The 23,482-nt window shown below is 45.5% G+C and overlaps 1 protein-coding gene across 8 annotated transcripts in view; it reads right to left on the bottom strand.

Annotated features, from left to right (window-relative positions):
* The window catches only part of GLYR1 (glyoxylate reductase 1 homolog), a 36,700-nt gene extending 14,286 nt beyond the window's left edge, over positions 1-22,414 (bottom strand). For 5 of the 8 annotated variants that reach the window (XM_004452202.5, XM_004452203.5, XM_058286531.2 and 2 more), the window contains exons 1-10: positions 22,251-22,367; positions 21,190-21,226; positions 19,782-19,861; positions 11,227-11,365; positions 10,534-10,776; positions 5,135-5,221; positions 3,983-4,039; positions 3,156-3,206; positions 2,994-3,067; positions 1,027-1,126 (exon numbers count right to left, since the gene is read on the bottom strand). In XM_004452202.5, coding sequence (XP_004452259.2) covers positions 1,027-1,126; positions 2,994-3,067; positions 3,156-3,206; positions 3,983-4,039; positions 5,135-5,221; positions 10,534-10,776; positions 11,227-11,365; positions 19,782-19,861; positions 21,190-21,226; positions 22,251-22,360 — 978 coding nt within the window. In that variant the 5' untranslated portion in view covers positions 22,361-22,367. Of the gene's footprint in view, positions 1-1,026; positions 1,127-2,993; positions 3,068-3,155; positions 3,207-3,982; positions 4,040-5,134; positions 5,222-10,533; positions 10,777-11,226; positions 11,366-19,781; positions 19,862-21,189; positions 21,227-22,250 lie in introns of all 8 variants that reach the window. The other 3 variants (XM_058286529.2, XM_058286530.2, XM_004452201.5) reach the window with 2 other exon arrangements.
* Between the last annotated feature and the right edge of the window lie 1,068 nt (positions 22,415-23,482).

Genomic DNA, 23,482 nt, shown 5'->3' with positions numbered 1-23,482 from the left:
GAAAAAGATTTTATGAATTTTTTTTTTAACTTTGCCTAAAACGTTTTTGTTAATTCACGTTCATCCACTCCAATGCCTTCTTCGGCAACCACAGCTCATGTCAGCTCTCACCGCCGTCGTGACGTTTGCAGGGCCACCAGCCTGCTTTGCTGTGCACTTGTGGGGATGCTAACCCATTCACAAACATCCCCAACTACATCATGGTCCTCAAGAAGCTGGTTCATTTCTTTTTTTAAAAGTCTTCTCTCTTTCCTTCCTGGCAAGAAGCATGGTGCTTTATTTTTCCAGCTCTCAGGCTATGGTCCTTCAACTTTTCTTAGGTGGAAACTTGAGGAAACCTCATGGTTGCTCTCCATTACAAAAGGTGCAAGTCGCCAAATTCAGAGTGTTCCATTTCAGGGCATACACAGACCCCTAAGAGGCCATGGACCCCCCGAGGTTAAGAACTTCTAAAGCTGGGTTGCCCAATGCACTGGCCATTAGCAACATGTGGCTCTTTAAATTAAAACTACATAAAATTAAAAATGCAGTTCTTCAGTTGTGTTAAGTCCCATTTGGTAAGTGGCTACAGCGAGGAAAGGTCCATCACTGTGCACGCTCTAATGGACAGAGCTGTCCAGTGAAACCCAAACAATAGACTACAAAAAACACCAAGCAGGTCTATCTCTATGCATTCCAAATGAATGATACAGACAACATATGGCAATGCGCGCGCCCACACATACACGCATATTGTACATGCATGGAAAAAAGGCGGCTAATGGCAGGGAGTGAAGAATTTTCACTTCATTTTATACCCCTGGCTATTCTGAAATGGTGAATTTTGATGATGAAATCCTAACTTTACATATCTACATTTCTACCTCCTGAACGAAGTGCCTGGTCTCTCCTACTCTACCACATGCAGAGTGCTGAGTAGAGACAACAGGAAGAGACTTCCAGCCTCAGGTTATCAGGTTACCTCCCCCACCCCCTGCACAGGTCAAGACTGACCACCCAGCCCCAAAAGCTCCCGTGGATGCTTACTTTCTCTGCAGTCCGGTTCCAGACAGTCACTGTGTGGCCCATTTTTAGCAAGTTGGAAACGATGCCACTTCCCATGAGACCAAGGCCCAAAAATCCTATCCTGAAAAAAGACAGAAACTGATCAGCTCAGGGCACAGTGGGAGGGACAGGGGGTAACTGTGGCCATAGTGTGGCCAATTCTGGGGCCCTCTAGCCACCAGCAGCACTTTAATGCTGGCACTAGGTTTAGGGCTGGGGGACTGCATCCAGACGGGGCTTTTTCTCACCGCGCTGTCGTCTCAAAGTGCCCCTAAATTTAAACCAGCATTTTTAAACCTTCAACTGCTACAGGAAAAAGTAGGACTTGTGTGATTATGGGCAAGTCTTCCAAGTCTGGTTTCCTTTCTGCTTTAGTAGAGCGTCCGAGCTTACAATCCCATTATCCTAAGAAACCACAAATTCATCTTCAGCTCCTGAGCCAGTTTCCTGATGGGTGATCTCCTCTGCTGGGCTTTCAGATGCCATTTAAACAAGTAGCAGGATCTGGTACAAGTAACTGAAACAGTGTTTTCAGAACCATTTAGTCAACCAGCCTCAAATCTGAGATGACTTCTTCAAATGTAGGAATCAAGGACCCCAATTTTCAACTAACTCTCTTTCCTGACTTCGATCCTCCCCAGCTCTAAGCCTCTATACCTCCTTTCATTTGTCCTGCTGTCAGCAGAGCTGGGCTGTGTTCCAGCTCTTTGCCAAAGATGCCCTTTGTCTGAGTGTTGGAGCCTATCTCCCGCAGTGCACAAACCCTTCCCGTGGTCACCTTCTGACCCTATGGCAGCCACACTCTTCCCTGGCTCTTCCTTCTCTCCTCTCCCTTGCACTCTCTGACAAGAGGTCCATTATGATCCTCTGGGACTAAAGTATTCCAGTGGACACTGCACCCTGCTTATCCTCACTTCCTACAGCCCACTCAGTCCTGCCACTCCTTTAACTGGGGGGCTGCTGCCACAGCTCCGCCACTGCCAGCTGTTTCTACATGCTTTAACAGATGATTTTATCTTGTCCGAATGTCATCTCTCGGTTCTTGCATTTTATCTCTCATTGCATGTGACATGGCTAAACTCTATCTCTTCCTTCTTTTTTTTTTTAGGTGCCAGGGGCCAGGGATTGAACCCAGGACCTTACATTTGGGAAGCTGAAGTTGGCACTCAACCACTGAGTCACATCTGCTTCCCTGACTTGGTTTTCTTCTCTGCTTTGCCTGTTGCTTTTTGGTTTTTCAGGAGGCATCAGGAACTGAACCCCGCACCTTCCATGTGGGAGACAGGCAACCAACTGCTTGACCTCATCTGCATTCCTCTTACTTCATTTTTGCTTTCAGCTCTGGGCATCTCTACTTTAACCCCATATGATCAGGAGTGTCAGGAGGGCACAGCAAGGAGAGCCAGGGAGGCAGGATTGCCGGCTTCTAAATGTCCCCATCTCCCTCCTCCCCACTCCAGCCCCCAATTTCAAGCATTTTCATCATGGTTCGACTGAGCCAGTGGTTCTCAGTGTGGTTCCCAGACTAGTAGCATCAACACAGCTGGGAACATGTTAAAAATACAAACGCTCAGGGTCTGCCCCAGACTTCCTGATGCAGAAACCCCGGGGATGGGGCTCAGCAATGTGTATTTCACAGGGCCCCCTCCAGGTGAATCTTAGAACCACTGTACCAAGTGTTCCCTGCTTAGAGGCTCAACAGTGAGTTATGAAGCCAACAACCCTCCAGCTTGTACTCAAGGGAGAACCCACTGTAGATTTATACAATTTCTGTCTTCTACAAGTCAAATTACACCCTGGCAAATCATTATCAGTAAAATTTACACCTTTCCCCCACCCCACTCCATTTAATCCCAGTAGTGGCTAGGATGCAATCTTTCAAGAGCTTCTGGGGGTCACCCAGCACAGCAGAACCTGAGCCCCAGGAGGCATTTTCATCCAGGTCGTACTTTTTGTCTGTGGGGGTGATGCTGCCATTTACTGCCGTGCTGTCTGCTGCCTGGATGGAGGTGGAACCGGTCTCCTAGGGGAGGAATCACAAATCACGAGTTAGTCTGCCCACTACAAGGCCCCAGCTGGAAAATAAAACAGGAGGCATAGGATCTATGTACCTCTTCACATATTTTCAACTTCTTTGTGATTGCCTGGTAACAGACAGCTGGCTAATAGAGAGAGAGAGGAAAAAGATCACTTACTGAACACTTAACTGATCTCCATTTTAACGTCCCTAAAAGTTGAAGTCTAAAGAGAGAAGTTAATACTGAATATTAACATGGTGTCCAGCTTTACTGAACTTCAAATGATACACTAGAAAGTGAACACAATCACCTCATTTAGCTCTCCACCCAACTCTGCAAGGTTCTTTTGCCAACAATGATGCTGACACCCAGAGGCATTAAGTCACATGCTCAGGGTCCCATGGCTAGTTAGAGTAAAACCGGGCTGAGAACCCAGACTCATGAAATCCTGAAGCCACAAAGTGAAATCCTGAAGCCACAAAGTGCATCAGCAGAGGCTGTCAAGGCTCAGCCTAATCTGTGGGCTTGCAAACACAAAGGAAACTTTCCCTTCACATCTCCAGGGCTCACTGGGACTCTCCTGATCAGGCAGCCTCAGAAGACATCCACTGAGCAGCATGGGCTACTCACGGACAGCCAACAGATTAAGATGCTTGGTTTTGGCATTAGACACTGAAGATAATGACAATGTTTCAACGACACAGCTGGATGGGTTTTGAAAGCATTTTTGGGTCTGTTTTTAAATCCTGGCAATGCTCAATTCACTGGTGGACCTCTAGCTGACTGTTTTAACTTGTCGCTCTGGGTAGTACAGGCAGATCCTACCTTTTCAGTCTAGTAGGATAAGGTTCCAATGCAAGAGCACTTCCCCCTCTGGCCAGCCCCTGACCAAGGATCAGCAACCTCAAAGAAAAAATTACCTTCTCTGTTTGGCTGAGCAGGAAGTGATGGAAATGAGGGTCTGCATCTTTAACAGGCTGAAATCAAAAAATGATTAAAGAAGTTATCCTCCAAAAAAAGATCACTTCTTTCTGCTGATAACTACTCTCCTCTAGCTGAAACATCTCTGGGATCTGGTCTCTTCTACAACTGTCCGGAAACTCTTTTCCCACTGTTGGTCTGAGCCTCTTATAAATGACCCCCATTCCAGTTAGAGGAAAATTGGCTTCAAATGTAAAAGAAGAGATGTTTCTGAAAGGTAGATTTATCAATTATTTCAACACTGTGAGAAAAATATTAAAAACATACTAGCATTTTAAAAATTCAGTATTTACTGATCACTTCAGATAACCTAGCAGACTAAGCCAAATCAATTCTCAAGCCTCTTTTCCAATTTTAGGGTTTTGGTCTACTTGTGTCTGAACCTTAAGGGTCTAATCTTAATGAAGATTGATATTGACAGAGAAATAAAGTGCCAACAACTACAGGATTTATGAGAACTTTCCCAATTACACCCAGTAACAGCAGAATGTTGTATCCACACCAAGGATAAAATAACTTGTGGCTACTAAACACCAAAGTTGTATATATAGACAGTGAAAGGCTACTTATATTAGGTGACAAGCATTTGTATAATAATCCCACTTTTGTGAAAAACAACCCCAATCCTAACACAATAGTTATATATGGGTATGTATTCTGTAAGTGGGTGACTGGGTATAACAAAAGGTCTGGATAAAACAAACTGAGCAGTGATAATGCAGGAGGGTAGAGACTTTCACTTTTCATCTCATATACTTCTGTACAGTTTGGGGGTGGATACGGGGTGAGGGTTGGTGGGGAGTTTCATACAGAAGAAAAGGGGGATGAAAGAAAAAGCACGGGAGTGGCTGTAGCTCAGTGGTTGAGCATCTGCTTCCCATGTACAAGGTCCAAGGTTCAATCCCTGGTACCTCCTAAAACAAAACAAAACAGAACAAAACAAAACAAAACAGAACAAAACAAAACAAAACAGAACAAAACAAAACAAAACAGAATAAAACAAAACCAAAAGAAAAAGTGCATCATATAGTAACTCCAGGAAACCAGCTCTGAAACCGTGGCTTGTCTTGGCCCACAGGGGAGCTCATTACCTCACTTGCTGTTGGCTGCCATTTAAACGTGGCCATCGGTCCAGCCATCACCCCCTTCACGGTACTGGATTCAGGTATAGTGAGATCCTACAGAGGGAAAGGTCACATCATCAGGACACCGGCCACGCCAGTAGATGTCTCCACGGCCCAAATCGGGGAGATCCTCTTCAATGCTTTGCCTCTGTTAAATCCCATTCAACACTGAACTAAACCCCTAATGAGCTCCATCATCTAAGCCTGAGTTCAAGCCAAGGTCCCTAGGCCAACTTCTGACTGATGTTCCATGTTCACTTGGGGAAACAGCACAAATTTTCCCCATCAACAGAAAGTGAGCCCTTCTTTCCATTTGTGAAATAAAATGTATTCTTATGCCTAAATTTCACAAGGATGGTGATAATTAGTCCAACTATATATATTCCCCAGTGTTGTCAACAAATGACAGAGAAAATTCTTCATGGCATTAATGAACATTAAGAACACAGTACCAGCTTCATTAGGAATATACTATATCAAAAACAAAAAATAAAACCAAATAAACCTGTTTATGTTTATTACTATTATTGAAATAATGAAAATGCTCTAATAATAATTGAAGGTGATGAATGCACAACTATGTGACTGTATCAAATACCACTGATTGTATGCTTTAAAAATAATATATATCAATAAAGTTGATTTGTTATTCTTAAAAAAAAAATCTAATAAAGCGTCATAGAGCCAATGAGGCAATCTGCCCACAATTTTACAGCTACTAAGTGATGAAACTAGAAGTAGAACCCAGGACTGTCTGAATCCAAGAACACTGCCATTTCTATTTGGGTATCTCATGGGAGCCTCAACATTCCCCCAATGAACTTTTTTTTTTTTAAGTTGGTACCAGGAATTGAACCCACAACCCTGGCATGGGAAGCAGATGCTCAACCACTGGGCTATACCTGCTCCCCACAAGGAACTCCCCTGCCTAACCTGTTTCACCTGCAGTCTTCCCAACCTAGAAAATGGCCACTCCTTTCTACCAGACCAAGATCTCTGGAGTCATCCTTGATTCCATCTGCTTCCATCCTTGACCACTAGTCTGGCTCTACATGGCAGCCAGAGAGATCTTTTAAAAAATCAAGTTGGATCAGGTCACTTCTCTGCCTAAACCCTCCACTGGCTTCCTATCTCACTCAGCAAAGCTGAAAGGTTCATCACGGCCTCCAAGGCTATCCATGTTTTGTCACCCCTACCTCATCCTCATCTCTGAAGTCATGTTCTATTCCTTTCCCTGACTTACCAGTCTCCAGTTCACTAACATGCCCTTGACCCTCCACCTCATCCCCCAAACATCCTAAGCATTCATGCAAAATACCCCAGTGCCTTTGCACTTTTCTTTCCCTCTGCTGAGAAAGCTCTTCCAGCAGTTATCTACTTGGCTCACCCTCTCACTTTAAGACTGTTTAAATGTTACCTTATCAGAGTGGCTTTACCTGACCTCACTCTATCATCCCCCTTTAGAATATAATGATTATAATGACAGTGAATGTTTTTATCAGGCTTACTCTGTGCAGACTTTTTTTTCATTTACTTTTTTAAGGAGGTACTGGGGATTGAACCCAGGACCTCCTACGTGGGAAGCAGGTGCTCATCCACTGAGCTACATCTGTTCCCCAATGAGAATTGTTTTTGTTTTTTTTTTCCTAGGAGGTATGAGGGATTGAATCCAGGACTTCACATCTAGGAAGCAGGTGCTCAACCACTTGAGCTACATCTGCTCCCAATGTGCAGCGATTATTACAAATACTTAATTTACTTATCTGTTCATTTCATCCTCATGACTTCATGAGACAGAACTATTATTGTCTCCATTTTAGGGAGGATACTGAGGCAAGAGAATGCTTAAGTAGCCTTGCCCAAGGTCACAGGGAATTTGGCTCCAGGGTCAAGTCATGATAAGTAAGTTCTCTGAAAGCAAGAACTTTGCCAATTTTCTTTATACCCTGGGCCAGGAACTATGCTGGGCACAGAGCAGGTGTTCAATATTTATTGAAATGAACATGAGAGGGGCCTTGTCTAGCCTTTACACTGCTTTCTCTTTAGATATCTGGCCTAAAGTAAGGCTGCCCAACAAATAGTTATTGAACATAGAGGTCTTGTTAAGAAAAGAGGACCACTGCAGTGCAGTCCGAAGGAACTTGCAGTGATGGGAATGTTTTCTCTCTGTGTTGTCTAATATGGCAGCCATTTGTCAAGTCACCCTCAATTCCCTGAAACTGGTTAGTTTGAAGAACTGAATTTTTAAATGGTACTTCACCTAAATTCATTTTAATGTTAACGGCCACACAAGGCTATAGTGGCAATGCTGCACAGCTATATGGAACAGAGCCCAGCTTCAGCAAATTACCTAAGGCTCTAACGACAGAATGCGAGTGAGGAGGAGGATACAGTTCTGGGTCTGGGAGCGGTAACTAAAGTTCTTGCTTCCCAAACCCTCGCTGGCAGCGTGAACTTCTAGGACAGCTATTGGACTTACAAACTGCTCCTGTCAAGATGGCTTCTGCCGAGCTGCACTTCCCAACTCAGGACTAGGGAATGAGAACCGAAGGAGAGTGAGCACTGCTCTGCACAGCTCTCCTAAGAAAGCCTTTCCCTCCTTCATTTCACTGATGCAGTCATGATCAAGGTCGGCCTTTGCTGTTAATCCACATGGGACATGAGATTATGCCCCAAAAATGGTAATTATCTGGGGCTCTGTCCATTTGTCAGCCTATGTTACTCCTCACCGACTCCAAGAGGAGCTCACCAGCCAATGACAATCACTAGAGCAACACACACAGTCTTCAGGCCACAGCATATACTAGACTGGAAAACGCACCAGAATTCCAAAGTCCAGGCGTGATTCCCTGTCTCTCTGAAGGGGCTGAAGACCAACAGTCAGAACTGAAATGGCTGCCTGGGATTGGGGTAAACACCACTAGCCAGCTGTTTCCTCCTTGCTGAAGAATCCTCTCACTACAGGTCAGGTCAAGCATGAAGAGTGAGTAGAAAGGATCCCTCAAAGAGTCAGGCAGATAGAGACCCTGGGCTGAAACCTGGCTTTGAGCAACAGAAGCAGAAATCTTACCACTCCTCAAATTAGTAATTCAGATTCGACGGTGAACTGCTTTTTATTGGGAGCTTTTGAGAGGGCTCCCTAGTAGAAAACCCGGCAGCAGCCTCTGCAATTGAACTAGAACTGTCTAGCTCTCACTGTACTGCTGGCTGCCGCTCGCAAAATAACAAATGCAAACAACACTGAGCAGGTGCTTAATATATCCCAGGCACTGTTCTTAGAGCTTTGCCTGTCTTATTCTTTTATTTCCTGCAAGGAACCTAGGAGGTAAGTATGATTATTATTTCCAACAATCAGCTGAGGAAACTGAGGCAAAGGTCACAAAGCAGCAGCAAATCATGGAGTCATGATTCAATTCAGGGCCCTTGGTCCTAACTTCTCCTTTAGACTTCCCTCTATCCAAAATGAAGTAGTTTCTCTCCAGGGCAGGCAAAGAAAGACTCAGTGAGACTCAGGGCTTAAGATACAAGGCAAAACAAACTTGGAAAATAGTAGAAAACCTTGCAGCCCAGATTCCTTTTGGACCCCCAAGAAATAAAAGCCAAAAATTCACATTACCAAAGTAGCTCAACACTCCCTGGAATGTTCTTTCTGCACTGCCATTGGCAGTTTTTTCAAGTCTTCTCCCTTTTAGGCTGATGTTTACCTGTCCTCAGTTACTTAGGGCTGTTACTGCCACCAAGTTCCACTCTCATCTCTGCCCTTTGCTTCAGGTCTTTTCACAAGGAAAAGGACTTTCACTAACCCATAGGCTGCATCTAGCTCAGAAATGCTTTTTGTATCCATAAAGTTTTTAAAATTTGAATTAGCTCCTAATATTTAAAACTGGAACCTTTCATGTAAATATAGATATTTCCAGCTTCTCTTGAGAAAAACCAGACAAGCGGGCAATGGCTGGCTGGAACCCCGTGTCTGGGGTATGACCTCCCCAGGCAGCTTGCCTGGCCACCCCACCACTGGGTGCCAAGAGGCTGGGTGCCATGCTGGAGTCCTGCTGCTGCTTACTTCTGTCAGCTGCTCTCAGACTCATTCCCTGCCCACCTTGCTGGTGTCTGAAGTGTGTGAGCCTTGGTCTGATGTCTAGAGTTTCACCCATGGCCTCATTGCCCAGCTGCTCTGCCAGCCATCTGGCTTCAATTCCCTTTACCTGGCTGTAACCATCTTCCTTGCATTCCTGACACCAACCACCTCTCCCTCACCCTTCATCTCAAAATTCTCCCCACTGGGCCTCTAAGACACTTGATCTAAAGAGTCTTTTTCAGAAAGAAAGGAAGAGATACATTATTTCTACTTTATTCAATGTTGCTGGCTCTTTGAGGCCTAATGTTTTCTCTGCGAAGTAGTCTCCTAATCTAAGCTTTTCTTCCTCCTTACTTTCCTGAAACAAATCTCATCCAGTTTCATGGATTCAACTATTCTCTTTACATAATGGCTTCCAAACAGTATTTCCACTCTTGGTATTACCCCAGCCTCTTTGGCTCTCTAGACATCACTTCAAAGTCATCACATCCAGAACAGAACCGGCCTCTTTCCCTGTAAGTGGGCTCTGTTTCCTGACTCCACTCTATTAAGAAAAGTATCACCATTTTCACAGGCATGAAGCTTGAAATCATTTTCATTTCCCTTTTCTCATTCATCCCTTATATAACCAATTGCCAAATCGTATGAACTTTCTTTGAAGTGTCTCACATATTTCCTTTTAACATTAGCAATCACATTCAAGCAGAGCTCCTTATGAATATACACCTGGGGTCAGCCTTCTAATTTAGTTTTGAACCTTTCTTCTTTGCCTTCAATGACTGTAGCTTTGTCTTATTAACATAGCTTGGATCATACTGCCAATATAACAACCAGCTCAAAACCTTAAAGGCCTCCACTGACTCCATGACGATGCTCAAGCTGCTAAACGAGACCTTCAAGACCCTCCACAAACCAGTTACAACCTACTTTTCTCTCCCCACTCTCCTTATCGTCCTCTAAATATACTGAGACTCTACACTCCAACATCAAGCCTCTCTCAGGCAGTACCCTCCAGCTTTGGAATGCCTTCTTGCTAGGTATCCCATACCAGCCCTTGCATATATACCGTTTTGACCATCGGCTTGAACACAGACTGCTTACTGCCTTGTGTTCTTAGTTTGTGCCTGGACATCCAGGCCATGCCTCTCAACTTAGTCTAAGATTCTTAAGGGCAGCCCTTAGCATAGGACCCTACACCTTCTCAGTGAGCCGAGGCAGACTGTAGTGCTCAACTCTAGCTGATAAAAAAGGAAGCCACTAATTGCAGAAGTGAAGAGGTAAAACAAACCTTTTCATCCTTTGGGGGCCGACCCCGCTTCCGGGGACTTTGCTCTTGGGCTCTTTTCAGAGGGGATTTGGAGCCTCTCTCTGAAGAGCCTGAAGACACCCTCTTCTTTCCTTCTCCCATACTCTTCTTCACCTTCCCTTCAGAGAGGCCCAGTCTGCGCTTCTCATCACCTGAGTTTGGCCTACTTCTCTCCTCACTGGAATTACGCCGACTCTTGTCATCAGCAGAATTGTGGGATGATGTCTGAAAGTTTAATAACAATAATAATAACCACAGCAGCCACCAATGACACGTGCCAGGCACTGCTTTAAGAGCATGGTATGAGTTAGCCTCACAGCACCCCTATGATACAGGTGCTGCTGTCATCTGTACTTGAAAAAGCAAAATCAAGCCACCTGCCCAAGGTCCCAAAGCTAGGCAGTGGGGTTTAAATCCAGCCAGTATATCCAGAGGCTGTGCTCTTTCCATAAGTCAAGATACTTCTCCTGGGTCAAAGCGCCTTTCTTAAGAACAACAACCTTTTCCAGAAAGGTTAGCCACATGCATGGAGATGCAAGCTGATGAAGCAAAACACTGACCCCTTGGCATTTCCTAAGAATAAAGTCTTGGGATTGGGTGACATTTAATGTTAGTTATGACATAAAAATAACCAGTCTGGCACTGGCATAAAATGAAAATGACTGCATGTCTCACCTGATCTTTCCCTTTGGCTCTCCTTAGGAACTCTTCTACTGCATCCACAGCTTGCTGGAATCTTTTACCCTTGTTAATTTTTATCATTTCCTCTTTATGAGCATGATATGGCTTTAGCTGTTCCACTTTGATCCAGGCACTAGCAGGAAACAAATACAGAAAAGGGTATCATCCACACAACATATACCTGAAAGAATCAAAGACCTCACCTGAACAGAAATGCAAATATCCATTTGAAACAGGCCTGCATGATTTTTTTCAAAACATGCATCAACTATTCCAAACTCTGGAGCCTAAGAGATTTTTTAAAAAACAAGTCTAGCAGCACAATGGCAACAAACACAAATGAAACCAATCACAGTTGCAGGCAGTTTATTCTGCTTTCATTCCCCAGCCTTCAATGCCCAGCCAAGTCCAACCTGCTGCTTCTCACCTCACAGTACAAATGGTTGCTCACAGACCCCTGGGAATCAGGGCACATGGAAGCATTATTGTGGTGCTACCTGTGGCAGCATTATTGGGCAATACAGCACTTGCTGCCTGCCAACAACTTGAACCAGATTTATGATCTGTCAAATCAAGTGAGGATCAGGGAATGTTCCCAGGGGAAAGAAATGCAAAATCTCGAAAATGCTGCTCTTATAAATATGTGTATCCATGGCTACTAAACCATGCAAAAAATGTGGCACATGGTTTGGAATGAGGAAGCAGTCACAAAAGGAGGGCTTTAAAACCAAACTTCTCCTTGAAATTTAAGGTAGACAAATACACTCCTCTGATATTTTATTTTTAATTTCTACAATCAATGTCTAACACATGAATGTGAAAAATGCAGCCAGTTTTCAATTCTGGACTGCCTGGCCTACCAAACTAACCTGACAATGCAATCAGACTCTGTCTGGAGTTTCCTTAGATGGCTGTTGGCTTACGGACTCCAAGTAAAAAGGAAAGAATTTTACAGTCTTGGCAAGCTATCAATTTATATATGCTTTATCCTATAATACTTACAGGTTTCAGGATATAACCTTCAGAAAAGTGGGTCAGGCTAAAGATAACAAAACTGAGCTATCACATTAACTCAGGGCTCTTTCCTTTAGAGAAAGCTAGGGAATATTCACTAACAAGAGTACAAGCACTAACCTGTGTCCATATAAACAATGCTACTGATCCACCAATAGCTACTTGTTGGTAATGATAGGTCTGTGTGAACACAACAGCCCTGGGACTGTCAGCCTGTAAATGCAAGATTGCAAACCAGGACTAAGCATGCTCTCTATGGCTAAACAAAACTTAAGAGAAAAAATGATGAAAAGGGACAGAGTTGTTGGTCTCACTGGTGTAAAGCTCCAACCAGGTGAGTTAAGAAGGTATCTTTCTAGGGAAATTTGACAGGATGGAGCCACAGGATCCAATCACACAGGGAGAAAAAACATGGAATTTTCAACCCCACATTTTCTGGGAAATATATCACTGAATCGACCCTCTTGTCTCTGCTTGGCTTTACAGCGTTTCCCAAAGAACAGTACTAGAGGCAATTAGACGCAAAGCTGGACACGCCTCGAAAGGCAAGTTAAGCTGCCATACTAACTGGTGGCTCTGAGATGACACCCGGTCAGTGATGAAGCCTACTTAAGGGGCCACGGCCTTAGGACAGGCATCACCCTTCTGGGAGCTTCAGGTCAAGAGCTGAGAACTGCATGAGTTTCCAGTATAAGATCACCAGGGTGATTTTGTGGAGCCCCTTGAGATGGGACAGAAGACTCCAAGAATCACAAGTCTTACCCACTGTTAGCTACTGCCATCCCTCTGTCTCCCACTGTCTTAAACTCACATGAATCCCTGATTTAGAATAAATGGAAAGGTGAGGACATCTGTGGAGGAAGAACCAATTTTGTTTTAAGCATTTTAAATGGATTACTAATTTCTCTGAGAAGGAACAGTACCACCAAAATCTCACTCCCCTCAAAGACTGGAATTTCAGATACTAAAAAGAAATTTTCCTCTGTATTATATCAGCTTTGAAAAACCAAAAGTTTGCTAAATAAACTGATAGCATGCATGTGATTTCAAGGGGATACCTGCAAAAAAAAAAAAAAAAAAAAAAAAGGCTAATCTCCTTAAGAAATCAACCTGTTGTCAGAGAAGCATCCTGTCACACCAGAAAACCAGCAAACAGAGCACTAGCCTGCCAGAGCCCTAGGAGGATCACCTCTGGAAACGGAAATCATTCTGGCCGACTGAAAAGAAATATTTTCTTTAGAAGGCTGACGGCAAAACTGCTGTCTTCTCTTAGAGGGTACACTTTACAGCTTGAGCTTCAATAATGCAATACTCTGCGACCCACTGAGCCACAGCAGCTGGCCTGGCATGCAAACGGTGCTCAATAATCACTGAGTAAATGATGCCTTCCAGGCATGGTGAGGAGGGGCTGTGTGGCCCACCTCTGGGTTAGCAGATACCTAAAAAGCTCTGCTTTGTAAAGGTTTTCCATTTCTCTGTTCTTTGCTTTTTAACTGACGTTTGGTTTCTTTCCTTGATAAGAGCTGTAACTTGTAATTTCCTCACACCCTCTTCACCATAACTGGCCAGAGCTTACCTTTTGACCGGCCAGTTTGTTGTAGGCTGGGAAGTTAGAAACATCAAGTTTAGTAAAGTTATGTGTAAATTAAGAGGCTGCTTTTATGTAGAGGGAAGTTAATTACACATTATGTGTAGGAGTAACAGGCTGAAAACCAGCTAACTGGCCATCAGTGGGGGACTAGTCAAATCACAGCACACACTATAACAATGGGATTTTGTGAAGTCTTCACAAAGAACAAAATGGAAGGTTCCTTGACATATTTGGTTAAATGGGCAAGCAAGATGCAGAGCAACATGTGTGGTCTGTTCACTTTTTTATATAAAAGTGAGGAAAAAGGAATATCTATCTTCTTAATTATGTATACAGTATCTCATGAGAGACACACAAGAAACTGGTATAGGAGGAGGCCTGTGAGTGGGGGGAACTGGAACTGGGTGGCTGAAGAACTGGGACAAATGGAAAGGTTACACTATTTATACATGGATATATATTCTTTGGAACAATAGGACATGTATTACTTTCAAAACAACAACATGTCAATAACAAAGGCTGTAGAACACAGGCTGTTCTGGTAGCTTCCTGTGACTTCCCTGCTAGTGGGTCTGCTCCAGGTGGGTAACTACTGCCTATCTGCTGTGTGACTGCACCAGCAACACTGCCCAATGCTGTACACCTGCCTTCTATACCCAAGATGCTTACTACACATTTTTTTCACTTGTTTAGACAGAACTTCCACTAAGCAACCCGCAGATTACATACCCCATGCAAACTGAACTAAAACCCCACGTTTTCAAAATCTTTTGTCACTCTCACCTGCTCTCCCCTTAAATTAAAACCATACCATACTAAAGATGTCAGTCAATGAACAATCTGAAACACCCTTAACATGTGCTTCACACTTCACACAGAAACACAGACCTGGGCTGAAGCCCTCAAGCTAACAGGGAGAGGAGAAGGAGAGAGGGAGCGGAAGAGGGCGACGACGATGACATGTGAGCATAGTCCAAAGACCCAGGTCCGAAGTTGTGCGTTGGCCTCTGCATCTGGATTTGGTGAATAGAACTTAGTAAATAATTTCTATGCCTTCCTTGTTTGTTTTTTTTTTAACCATTCAAGGTTGAGAATTATTGAGGTATTATAGGTCCAAGTCTAAACTACTTAGATATAAAAGCACCAAGGGAAAAAAAATTTGGAATGTCTCAGTTAATTTCAAGCAACGATTACCATGCAGCCATCAACAAAGACTTGCTGATAAGACAGATGTGGAAGATTTTGTTTCCAAAATTGAAAACTTTTCAAGGATACAGGATACAGATTTCCCGAAGCAGGACAAAGTTTTCAAGCTGCACTGCCTATGCCATCGGGGCCCACAACTTCATTTTGTACCCGTTTCTAAAATTCCGTTACATGACACCTGCTACTGGAGCATGATGCATCAACTATGAAGAGAGTCACCACCAGGACAGGAGCTGCTGCTGGAAGGAGAGAAACCACTCAGCTCACCAGGAGAGCTACTGTTCAACCCTGGCCTAGTGACAGTGCTGTCTCAGCCCAAATATCTGTTAACAGATATCAGTCCAACTATCTGACCCTCCCTATCTACTTGGCGCTATTCTCCAGCTATGACACAGTGCCGGATGTAGGCAAAGTGGGTGAAAAGAAAAAGAGATGCCCACATGGTTCCAAGCTGATGTGCTTGTAAGTAGATTTTTCTAGAAGTGTTCTCTTAGTACTGACACCTCACACCCAGCCAGAACTTTCCCACCTTGTCTATGGAAGATGGCCTGGTGTAAAAAGTACCCTGAGCTGGGATCCTGGACATCTTAGCACTTAAATCCTTAATTCCTTAAAACTCCTTCTCAGCTTCTTTTTGTTAGAAAATGAGAACCAGAACAACTAGGTGACCCATTTCCTGAGACAGCTGTTGTGGATGAGATGTGAAGACTATTGTGGGAGCTCTCAGGCAGTCATTTCAGATCTACCCCTAGTTTGCCTGGCACCTCCAAACTAATAAGCTCCCCTTCCATTCTGCCATCCATGGCCAGAGACAAAGCTGTTAAACCCTGAGCTCAGTTTCTACTCCATGGGTAACTGTCCTTGATTAGGTCTCAAGACAGACCCCTGGGTACCTGAGACTCTTTGGATGTGGTCACCTGGTGGAAGTGGCAGAGTTATGCTGAAGTTACTCTTTCCTCTGCATTCCAAGAAAATCATTCTTAAAATGATGGTGGCCAATTTCTGCCTTGGCGGCCAGGGCTCTGAGAGCACAATCCAGCTATCTTGCTAAGTCCTCCCCCAACTCCCCTCCCCCCTCCCCCCAGGAAGCCCTAATTCCAACAGTGGGATGTCAACACTATCACAATCTGTTACATGCTTTGATAGGGAAGGGGAGAGCAAAGTTTTCTGCAAGTTTGAAATCATACACCCTGTCTTAAAAGTCACCCTTTTTATTCTTTAGTAAAGGTCCTTCTTGATATAAAAAATTGCTCTATTTTTTTCCTGTAAGTAGTAAATCAGTTCTGAAATTAAACATTTCTGACCAAATCCTCTATTTCTTGGGAATATAGACCCTGTCTATTCAGCTCAGGATCCAGTAACCAAAAGAGAGCCCCTACTCCAGGATGTGCCAGGAGCAGATACCCCTCTTCCTGGTATCAAATGTTTAAGATCAGGTAGAATCTAGCATCTTCTATAACCACTGTGGTTATAAAAAATTCTCTTGCACTTCCTGTCTGTACCACCTCCTAAATGTTTCATATAGTATTCCTTGCATTTGTCCTGAACAGATTCATGCATCCTCTATTCCACTCAAGGTGCTCTTCACCAAAATGTTTGAGGGTTTATGAACAAGTCGATGTTTACCTCCTTAAGGTCATTCATGATTTTGTCAATTCTGATTAGGCTCTTTTACCAGTCTCTGCTTTTCCACCTGAAAGAGTCCTACTCTTTTGTCTGACTCAGTCCCGTTCTCTGGATCTCGACTGGTTTCCTCAGACCCTTTTGGAAGTATGAACCGAACTGCATGTAGTATTCCTGCCGAAGCACATTATAATTTAACATACAGGTGGGATAATGTACTGTTTTGTGTTCAAAGCTTTACTCCTTAGGAATCTCCGACTCTCAGATTCCTTTCTTTTCAAACACACATACACCCCCCCCACCCCCCCACAAAAACGCAAACTCTCATGGGCATAGTCTGTCTCTTTTCCTTAAAGGCTCCTGTTTCTGTTAAAATTCACTACCTTTCCCCCTCAGATGTATACTCTCACCTGATATTTGCTGAGCAGCTGCTGTACCAAACCACAACATACAAAAATGATCCCACTTCTCCACAACTACAAAGTAGGGGCATTACCCCCACACCTGCATGAGGACAAAGTCTTAGCAAGGTGAAGCAGCTTGCCCAGCCAAATCAAGACCTGATTCCATATCAGAATGCACATTAGGCAGGTAACAAATCCAAAGCCCCTATCCCAAAGTAATTTCATGCTACCTGTCCATTTGAAGAGTTTTACCTTCAAGAAAGTATAAAGACACGAAACAAAATTTGCCTTAATACCTATCACCAAGGAACCCATCTCCCCTCAGAGAAGTGCTTGTAGATCTTGTCCCTTTGTTTCCTTTCTCTAAGTCAACTGCCTACTCATAAAAGCATAGCATGTTAGCCCCTTGGAGACCTCATTTTTAAATAGCTTTTTATGTGGAACTCCATCAAAGGAGTTTAAAAGATATATCTAGCAGTTGCTCTGTATCCACCTGCTTATGAAGCCCCAGAGAACTTTTGTCAGTAGAAATCACATCACTGTCCCATCTCCACTGCCAACATCACAAGCCTATATTCATGTTCAGTGAGCTCATCATTAACACTGGCTTTACTTGCTTGCCTGAGTAAGCGAAATGCACTCAACTCCAATTATCTGTGACCTATCACTAGCATTTTGTTAACACAGGGGTCACAGTTTATTCTTCTAGCCTTTCTGTATGTTCTTCCTTTTACTCTAAACAGAATAGTGGCTTTTAGGCCTCCTAGGATCTGGTTAAGTTCCCACTTAATGTGAGTTCTCATTTTTGTTTTAGATTTGTGCAACTCTTCATTTAGCTAACTGAGCTTGGGCCAACCATATTGTCTACTATTCCCAAGCACAAGTTCTTCACTCCAAGCAAGGAGTCTTTCCTTGCCCATGATGGCTAAAGGAAGCCCAGCCATTGTTCATGGTATCCCCACTGCTTGGAATGCTCTTATTATTCCTGCCTGTCCAAATTCTATCCATTCCCCAGAGCTTGATTCAAATTCCATCTCTTCCATCATGCCTTCTTTGACCTCACTGGTCTCTACTGATTACTCCTTATTCCAGAACTCTTTAGTAATTACCTCCACCACTCATTCTGCACCTAATCCCACCTAACTGTTCTGTCTTTTCTACCTAAGTGAGCTTCTGGAAGGCTGGGATCACAACATTTGCTTTCCTGAGAGCTCCCTTTGTAATCAAGCAATGCAGAGTGTGGATGAATAATCAACACTTGACTTATGCACTGGGATGGTCTTTCTTATGGAATTTGTGGCATTATGAAAACATTCTCTCTTCTAGAGTGTCTGTGGCCAGAGACTTCCTTGAAGTATTCCTTGAATCTGCTAAGTTGGTCTGTGATAGAGAACTGGCAGCTGGGTATAAGGGTATTATCCATGTGGTTAAGGGAAACATGTTATACAATCAAACACGAAACCAGAAAGGTACTCTAACATATAAACTCCTCAATGAATGAAGAACACCATTTATAAAGGGTTTTCATATATACTACACTGATTTCTGGGAATGCATATTTTAACCATGCAGTATTAGGTAGATTAAAAAAACTACATTTTCCAAACCTAAGGCCACATTCTCCTCTAAGAATAATAAATAGAACTACAACTACTTAGACCTCAAACCATTTACTAGACCCAGATAATAACCTTGATGTAGTGATGAGAAAGCTAAACAAATTACAGGATACTTAGGTAATACACACTCTTTTCTTCATTGGCTTCTTATATGGCCTTGGAGAGTCATGTCAAAGAATCTCAATCTCAAATTAATGTCCTAGTTTCCTCAACTCTATTCTAGTTAAAAAGCTTTACAGTTACAGTTAGGGCAAATAACCTAGTTTTATAAAAGAAAACAAGACTAAACTATTACTTTTATTAAGATAAATAAAATTTTAGTTTCCATTCTATATTACATGGCATGAACCACAAAGTTATGCAGTCATTAAAAGACGACCAAACAAAGCTCTTATAATAGGAAGTGCCTATGGACTGAAGTAAAGAGAGATGTGATGGGAAACGGACTTTGGCCCAGTGGTTAGGGCGTCCGTCTACCACATGGGAGGTCCGCGGTTCAAGCCCCGGGCCTCCTTGACCCGTGTGGAGCTGGCCCGTGCGCAGTGCTGATGCGCGCAAGGAGTGCCCTGCTACACAGGGGTGTCCCCCGCGTAGGGGAGCCCCACGCGCAAGGAGTGCGCCCGTAAGGAGAGCCGCCCAGCACGAAGGAGGGAGCAGCCTGCCGAGGAATGGCGCCGCCCACACTTCCCATGCCGCTGACGACAACAGAAGCGGACAAAGAAACAAGACGCAGCAAAAAGACACAGAAAACAGACAACCGGGGGAGGGGAGGGGAATTAAATAAATAAAAAAATAAATCTTTAAAAAAAAAAAAAAGAGAGATGTGATAAACTAACTGATTGTGACTAGCATATTTAGAAGGTTCTTACCTGACTGAAATTGTCACCAGCCCCAGGAGAGTTGCTCATGACAATTTCTGTGAGATAAGAATAGCAGCACCTTTTGTTTAGGTGTGAAGCCAGAAGGATAAGCTATTCTTATAAGCTACAGGAAAGAGTGAGCCAAGGTCCCTTAGAATATCCTCAGAGCAGCTCAGGCCCAAGATAACATCCACACAAAGGCAAAGAGAAACTCTTGGTAAGGACTACTCACTGATCTTCTGTTCCAAAAAATTTCACAAAGAAGCATTTCTTTCCGCGTGGTTTCTTCAAGTCCTTGGGTGGATTAACAATCTGGGCAACAAAAAGAAGAGGTAGAATGGCAACACAGCAGCCCATTAGAAAGTAATTTTCCATAATTATGAATTGGTAAGAAAAAATAAATAAAATGAGGAATGTGTATTAAAAAAAAAAGAACCCAGGGCCTAGTACAAGTCCAAATCTGGCACTTTTCTACTGATAAGTGTGGAAATGTGCAAACATTCTAAAGGTGTCCTATACCTACCATGTTGCACTGTATTCAGCAGACACCATATCCCTTATACTGCTGTGGCTCCATTTTAAAAACGGCTCAAACTAAAATCTGCATATCCTCCCCAACGTGATCCTGTCTCATCAATGAAGTAAGGCTGAAAACGTTCTTAAAAACACTTCTTATGTGGGTGGATGTGGCTCAAGCAGTTGAGCACTTGCTTCCCACATGGGAAGTCCTGGGTTCAGTTTCTGGTGCCTCCTAAAAACAAAAAAACAAACAAGCAAACAAATGAAAAAAACCGGGAGCAGATGTGGCTCAAGCAGTTAAGAGCCCACCTCCCACATGGGAGGTCCTAGGTTTGGTTCTGGTACCCCCGGAAAAAAACAAAAACAAACAACAAAAAAAACAAATGATAAAACCCACTCAAGGAAGCTGATGTGGCTCAGTGGTTGAGCACTGGCTTCCCACGTACGAGGTCCTGGGTTCAACCCCTGGCCCTGGTACCTCAAAACAAACAAACAAACAAATCCAAAAAGCAAACAAACAAATAAAAAGCTTTCTTGTGCAGGTAGACTTTATGAGACAAGTAACAGTAAAAAGAAAGGATAAGAGGCACAGAAAATGCCACATTCCAAAGAGAGTCTTAAGATATTTACTGGACTGCTACCAAGAATATAAAAACAGAACATTTGGAAAGCTATGATGGATCACCTTGTGCAGGATCTAGAATGTCAACTTTTGCAAAGATACATGGGAACAAGCATATATGAAAAGATGAAAAGAAAATTTAAACTTCGGACAAAAATACTTTGCCTTTTTAACTAATATTTAGATTTCTCTCTTCCTGGGTAGTTTCTCGTTAAATTTAAGCATAAAGGTAAATTCAAATTAGGATCGGTTTCCAGAGTTTTAAAAAAAAAAAGGGTTTCACCACAATCATCTTTGATTCAAAAAACAAATGCTGCAGACTTGATTTATACTGCTTTTTCTAAATGAAGTGATATCTCAGAAAAAAGATTCTGAACATGTTATTTAAATAGGCCTAGTTTTACTAAAATAATGCTAGAATTCCAGGGAAATGCATCTTACATTACCCACACCCTCAAACCCAACTTCAGATGCCTTCCTTTAGTATCAAAACACTCACCTTTCCCGGCCAAGGAGGATACCTGCCGAGTTTCCCCCTAGAGAAAACACAACAGAGTCAGCACTTGCCTTGGGAAAACCAATCCATCTCCTTCAACCCATTCAACCTGCAACCTGCAATTTATTTTCCCAAATCTGCACCCTCAAGTGCCAGGAAAAAAGCTGGCAAACTGGAGTTCTTAATCTGAATTCCACGGTTGGGCCCATGAGGGCCTCAAACCCACGAAATGAATGCAAAATCATATATGCATATGTGCAAGGTAGGTGCTCTTCTGATGACAGGGGACATAGAACAACAAAACCAAGAGACACTTGTCCAGTCTCCCAGTGAAGGGCGGGTGCACGGCAGTTCTTCCGTAAACACAGACTTCCCTTTCCGAAATCTGCTTTAATTCACTACAAGACCAACCCAACTTTGACAAATGCTAATGGAAACCTTCCAGTGGGTCGAGAACGAGGGAGGCGGTGACAATCAGTCTTGGTTCGGGTGCTTGTCTGGGACACAGAAGTAGGCCAAAAAGGTACCCAAAAAGGTTCAGTGCCAAGCCTTCTCTGGTAAAGAAGAAGTACCCCCTCCATTTCTTCACAAAGAGGCGCCAGTAGTCCAGTTTCGACACTCCCGGTCGAGCCGCCCGCACAAGTCGGTCTCATCACAACGCGCGTTTGGACGCGCCTGCCTGGCAAGCTGGCCCCGCGGACTCCCTGGTTGTCCTGCTTTCCAGGGAGCCCCAGCAAGACCCCGGGGACCCAGTGGCCGCGGAAGTTGCGGGGCGCCGAAGACTCCCTTCACGGTGGCCGCCTACGTCCGGGCCGGGAGCGCAGCCCTCCCACGGGCGGCTTCGGAGCTCAGAGCCGGGCCCGTGGCGGCCACCCTCGGCCTCAGTCCCCCGGGGCCGGGCTGCCCCTTCCGCCCGGCGTCGCTCCCAGCGCCGGCACCTCCTCTTCCCCTCTCTGCACGGCCTAGAGAGCATTATAAAAAGGCAGCTCCGGGGCCGACCGTGAACCCCACGCCCAGGGGTCAGCACCCCGGCACCTCGCTCGCCCCCGGTCGCCGGGACTCACCACACCAAATCGCCGAGCCGCAGATTCACAGTCGCCATCTTACCACCCAACCACCGCCGCCGCACAGGCCGCCGGGAACCTCGGGTCCCCACCCCCCCGACACCGCCCATTGGAGTGGGCCGGACCACGTGATGAGGGCCTGCTGTCAGCGGCCACGCCGCTGCTCTGACGTCACCGCGCCCGCCGCCTCTCATTAGCCGGCCGAGCGGCACGTGACGCGGGCGCCGAGGTCTCCGCGAGCCGGAGCCTCGAGCCTCTCGACTCCTTCCCCGCCCCCCCGTGCCTCGTCCCCCCACCGCTCCGGCTCGTGACAACGAAGCGCCCGCGGTCTGAGGCGGCGGCGGCGGCGGCGGCGACGACGGTGCGGCCGGCCGAGCGCGCGAGGAAGCCGGCCTTGAGGCCCGCCCCGCCTCCCGGGGCCCCGGACTCCAGCCTCCTCCCCCTTCGGCGCTTCCGTTTCGGCCGTTAGTCCCGCGCGGGCCCCGGGGCCATTTCCGAGCCTGAGGCGCCGGCCGGCTCGTCGGCTGCGTTCGGGAGCTCCCCTGACGGACCTCGGTGCGGCCTGGAAAGCGGCGCCACCCGAGCCTCGGGTCCTGCGCCCGGCGGGCTCCTCTTGGCCGCAGCCCGGGAGGCCCGGTCCCCCCTCGTCTCCTCGCCGGGGACCGGGGGCCGCGCTCCCCGGGGCTTCGAACGCCGCGCTCGGCAGGCGGGCGAGGGGTCCGTCCCGCCACCGGCTCCTTTGGCGCGCTCTCGCGACCGGCCGGCTTTCGGGAAGCCCGCGGGTCCGGCGCGGCAAGTTCTCCCGCGGCGCTCGCCGGCCGCCCGCCCCGCCGTCCCCCGAGTGACTCCGCGGACCTCGACTTGGCACTTCTGCGCTTCCGCCCGCGCCGGCTCGCCGCACCGCCGGCGAGGCTCCCCGGGCGCGCGTGGGCCCGGCCATGGGCCGCCCGCCCGCCGGGAGCCATGGCTCGGGCGCCGGCCGCTAGCAGCGCCGCAGCCTGGGGGCCCGGGCCGGCATGAGGACGGCCGCGGGGGGACGTGCGTGGCCCGCGGGGCTGTAGCCGGCGCCGGGGACAAAGGTGCGTGTCTGGGTACAGACCAGGCGCAGAAGTAAACCTGTTGTGATTTTGACACTTTTGAAGAAGTTGTGTTCGGGCTGTTGTGACAACAGGGAGTCAAATGCCGGGCGTAGCGTGGACGCGTTAAAATTAAACAGTGAAATGGAGACTCGG

This window comes from Dasypus novemcinctus, chromosome 23, assembly GCF_030445035.2.
Source record: "Dasypus novemcinctus isolate mDasNov1 chromosome 23, mDasNov1.1.hap2, whole genome shotgun sequence".
In the NCBI taxonomy this organism is placed as follows: Eukaryota; Metazoa; Chordata; class Mammalia; order Cingulata; family Dasypodidae; genus Dasypus; species Dasypus novemcinctus.
Note: the sequence above shows the minus strand (reverse complement) of the source record. Positions and strands in the feature narration are given on the sequence as shown.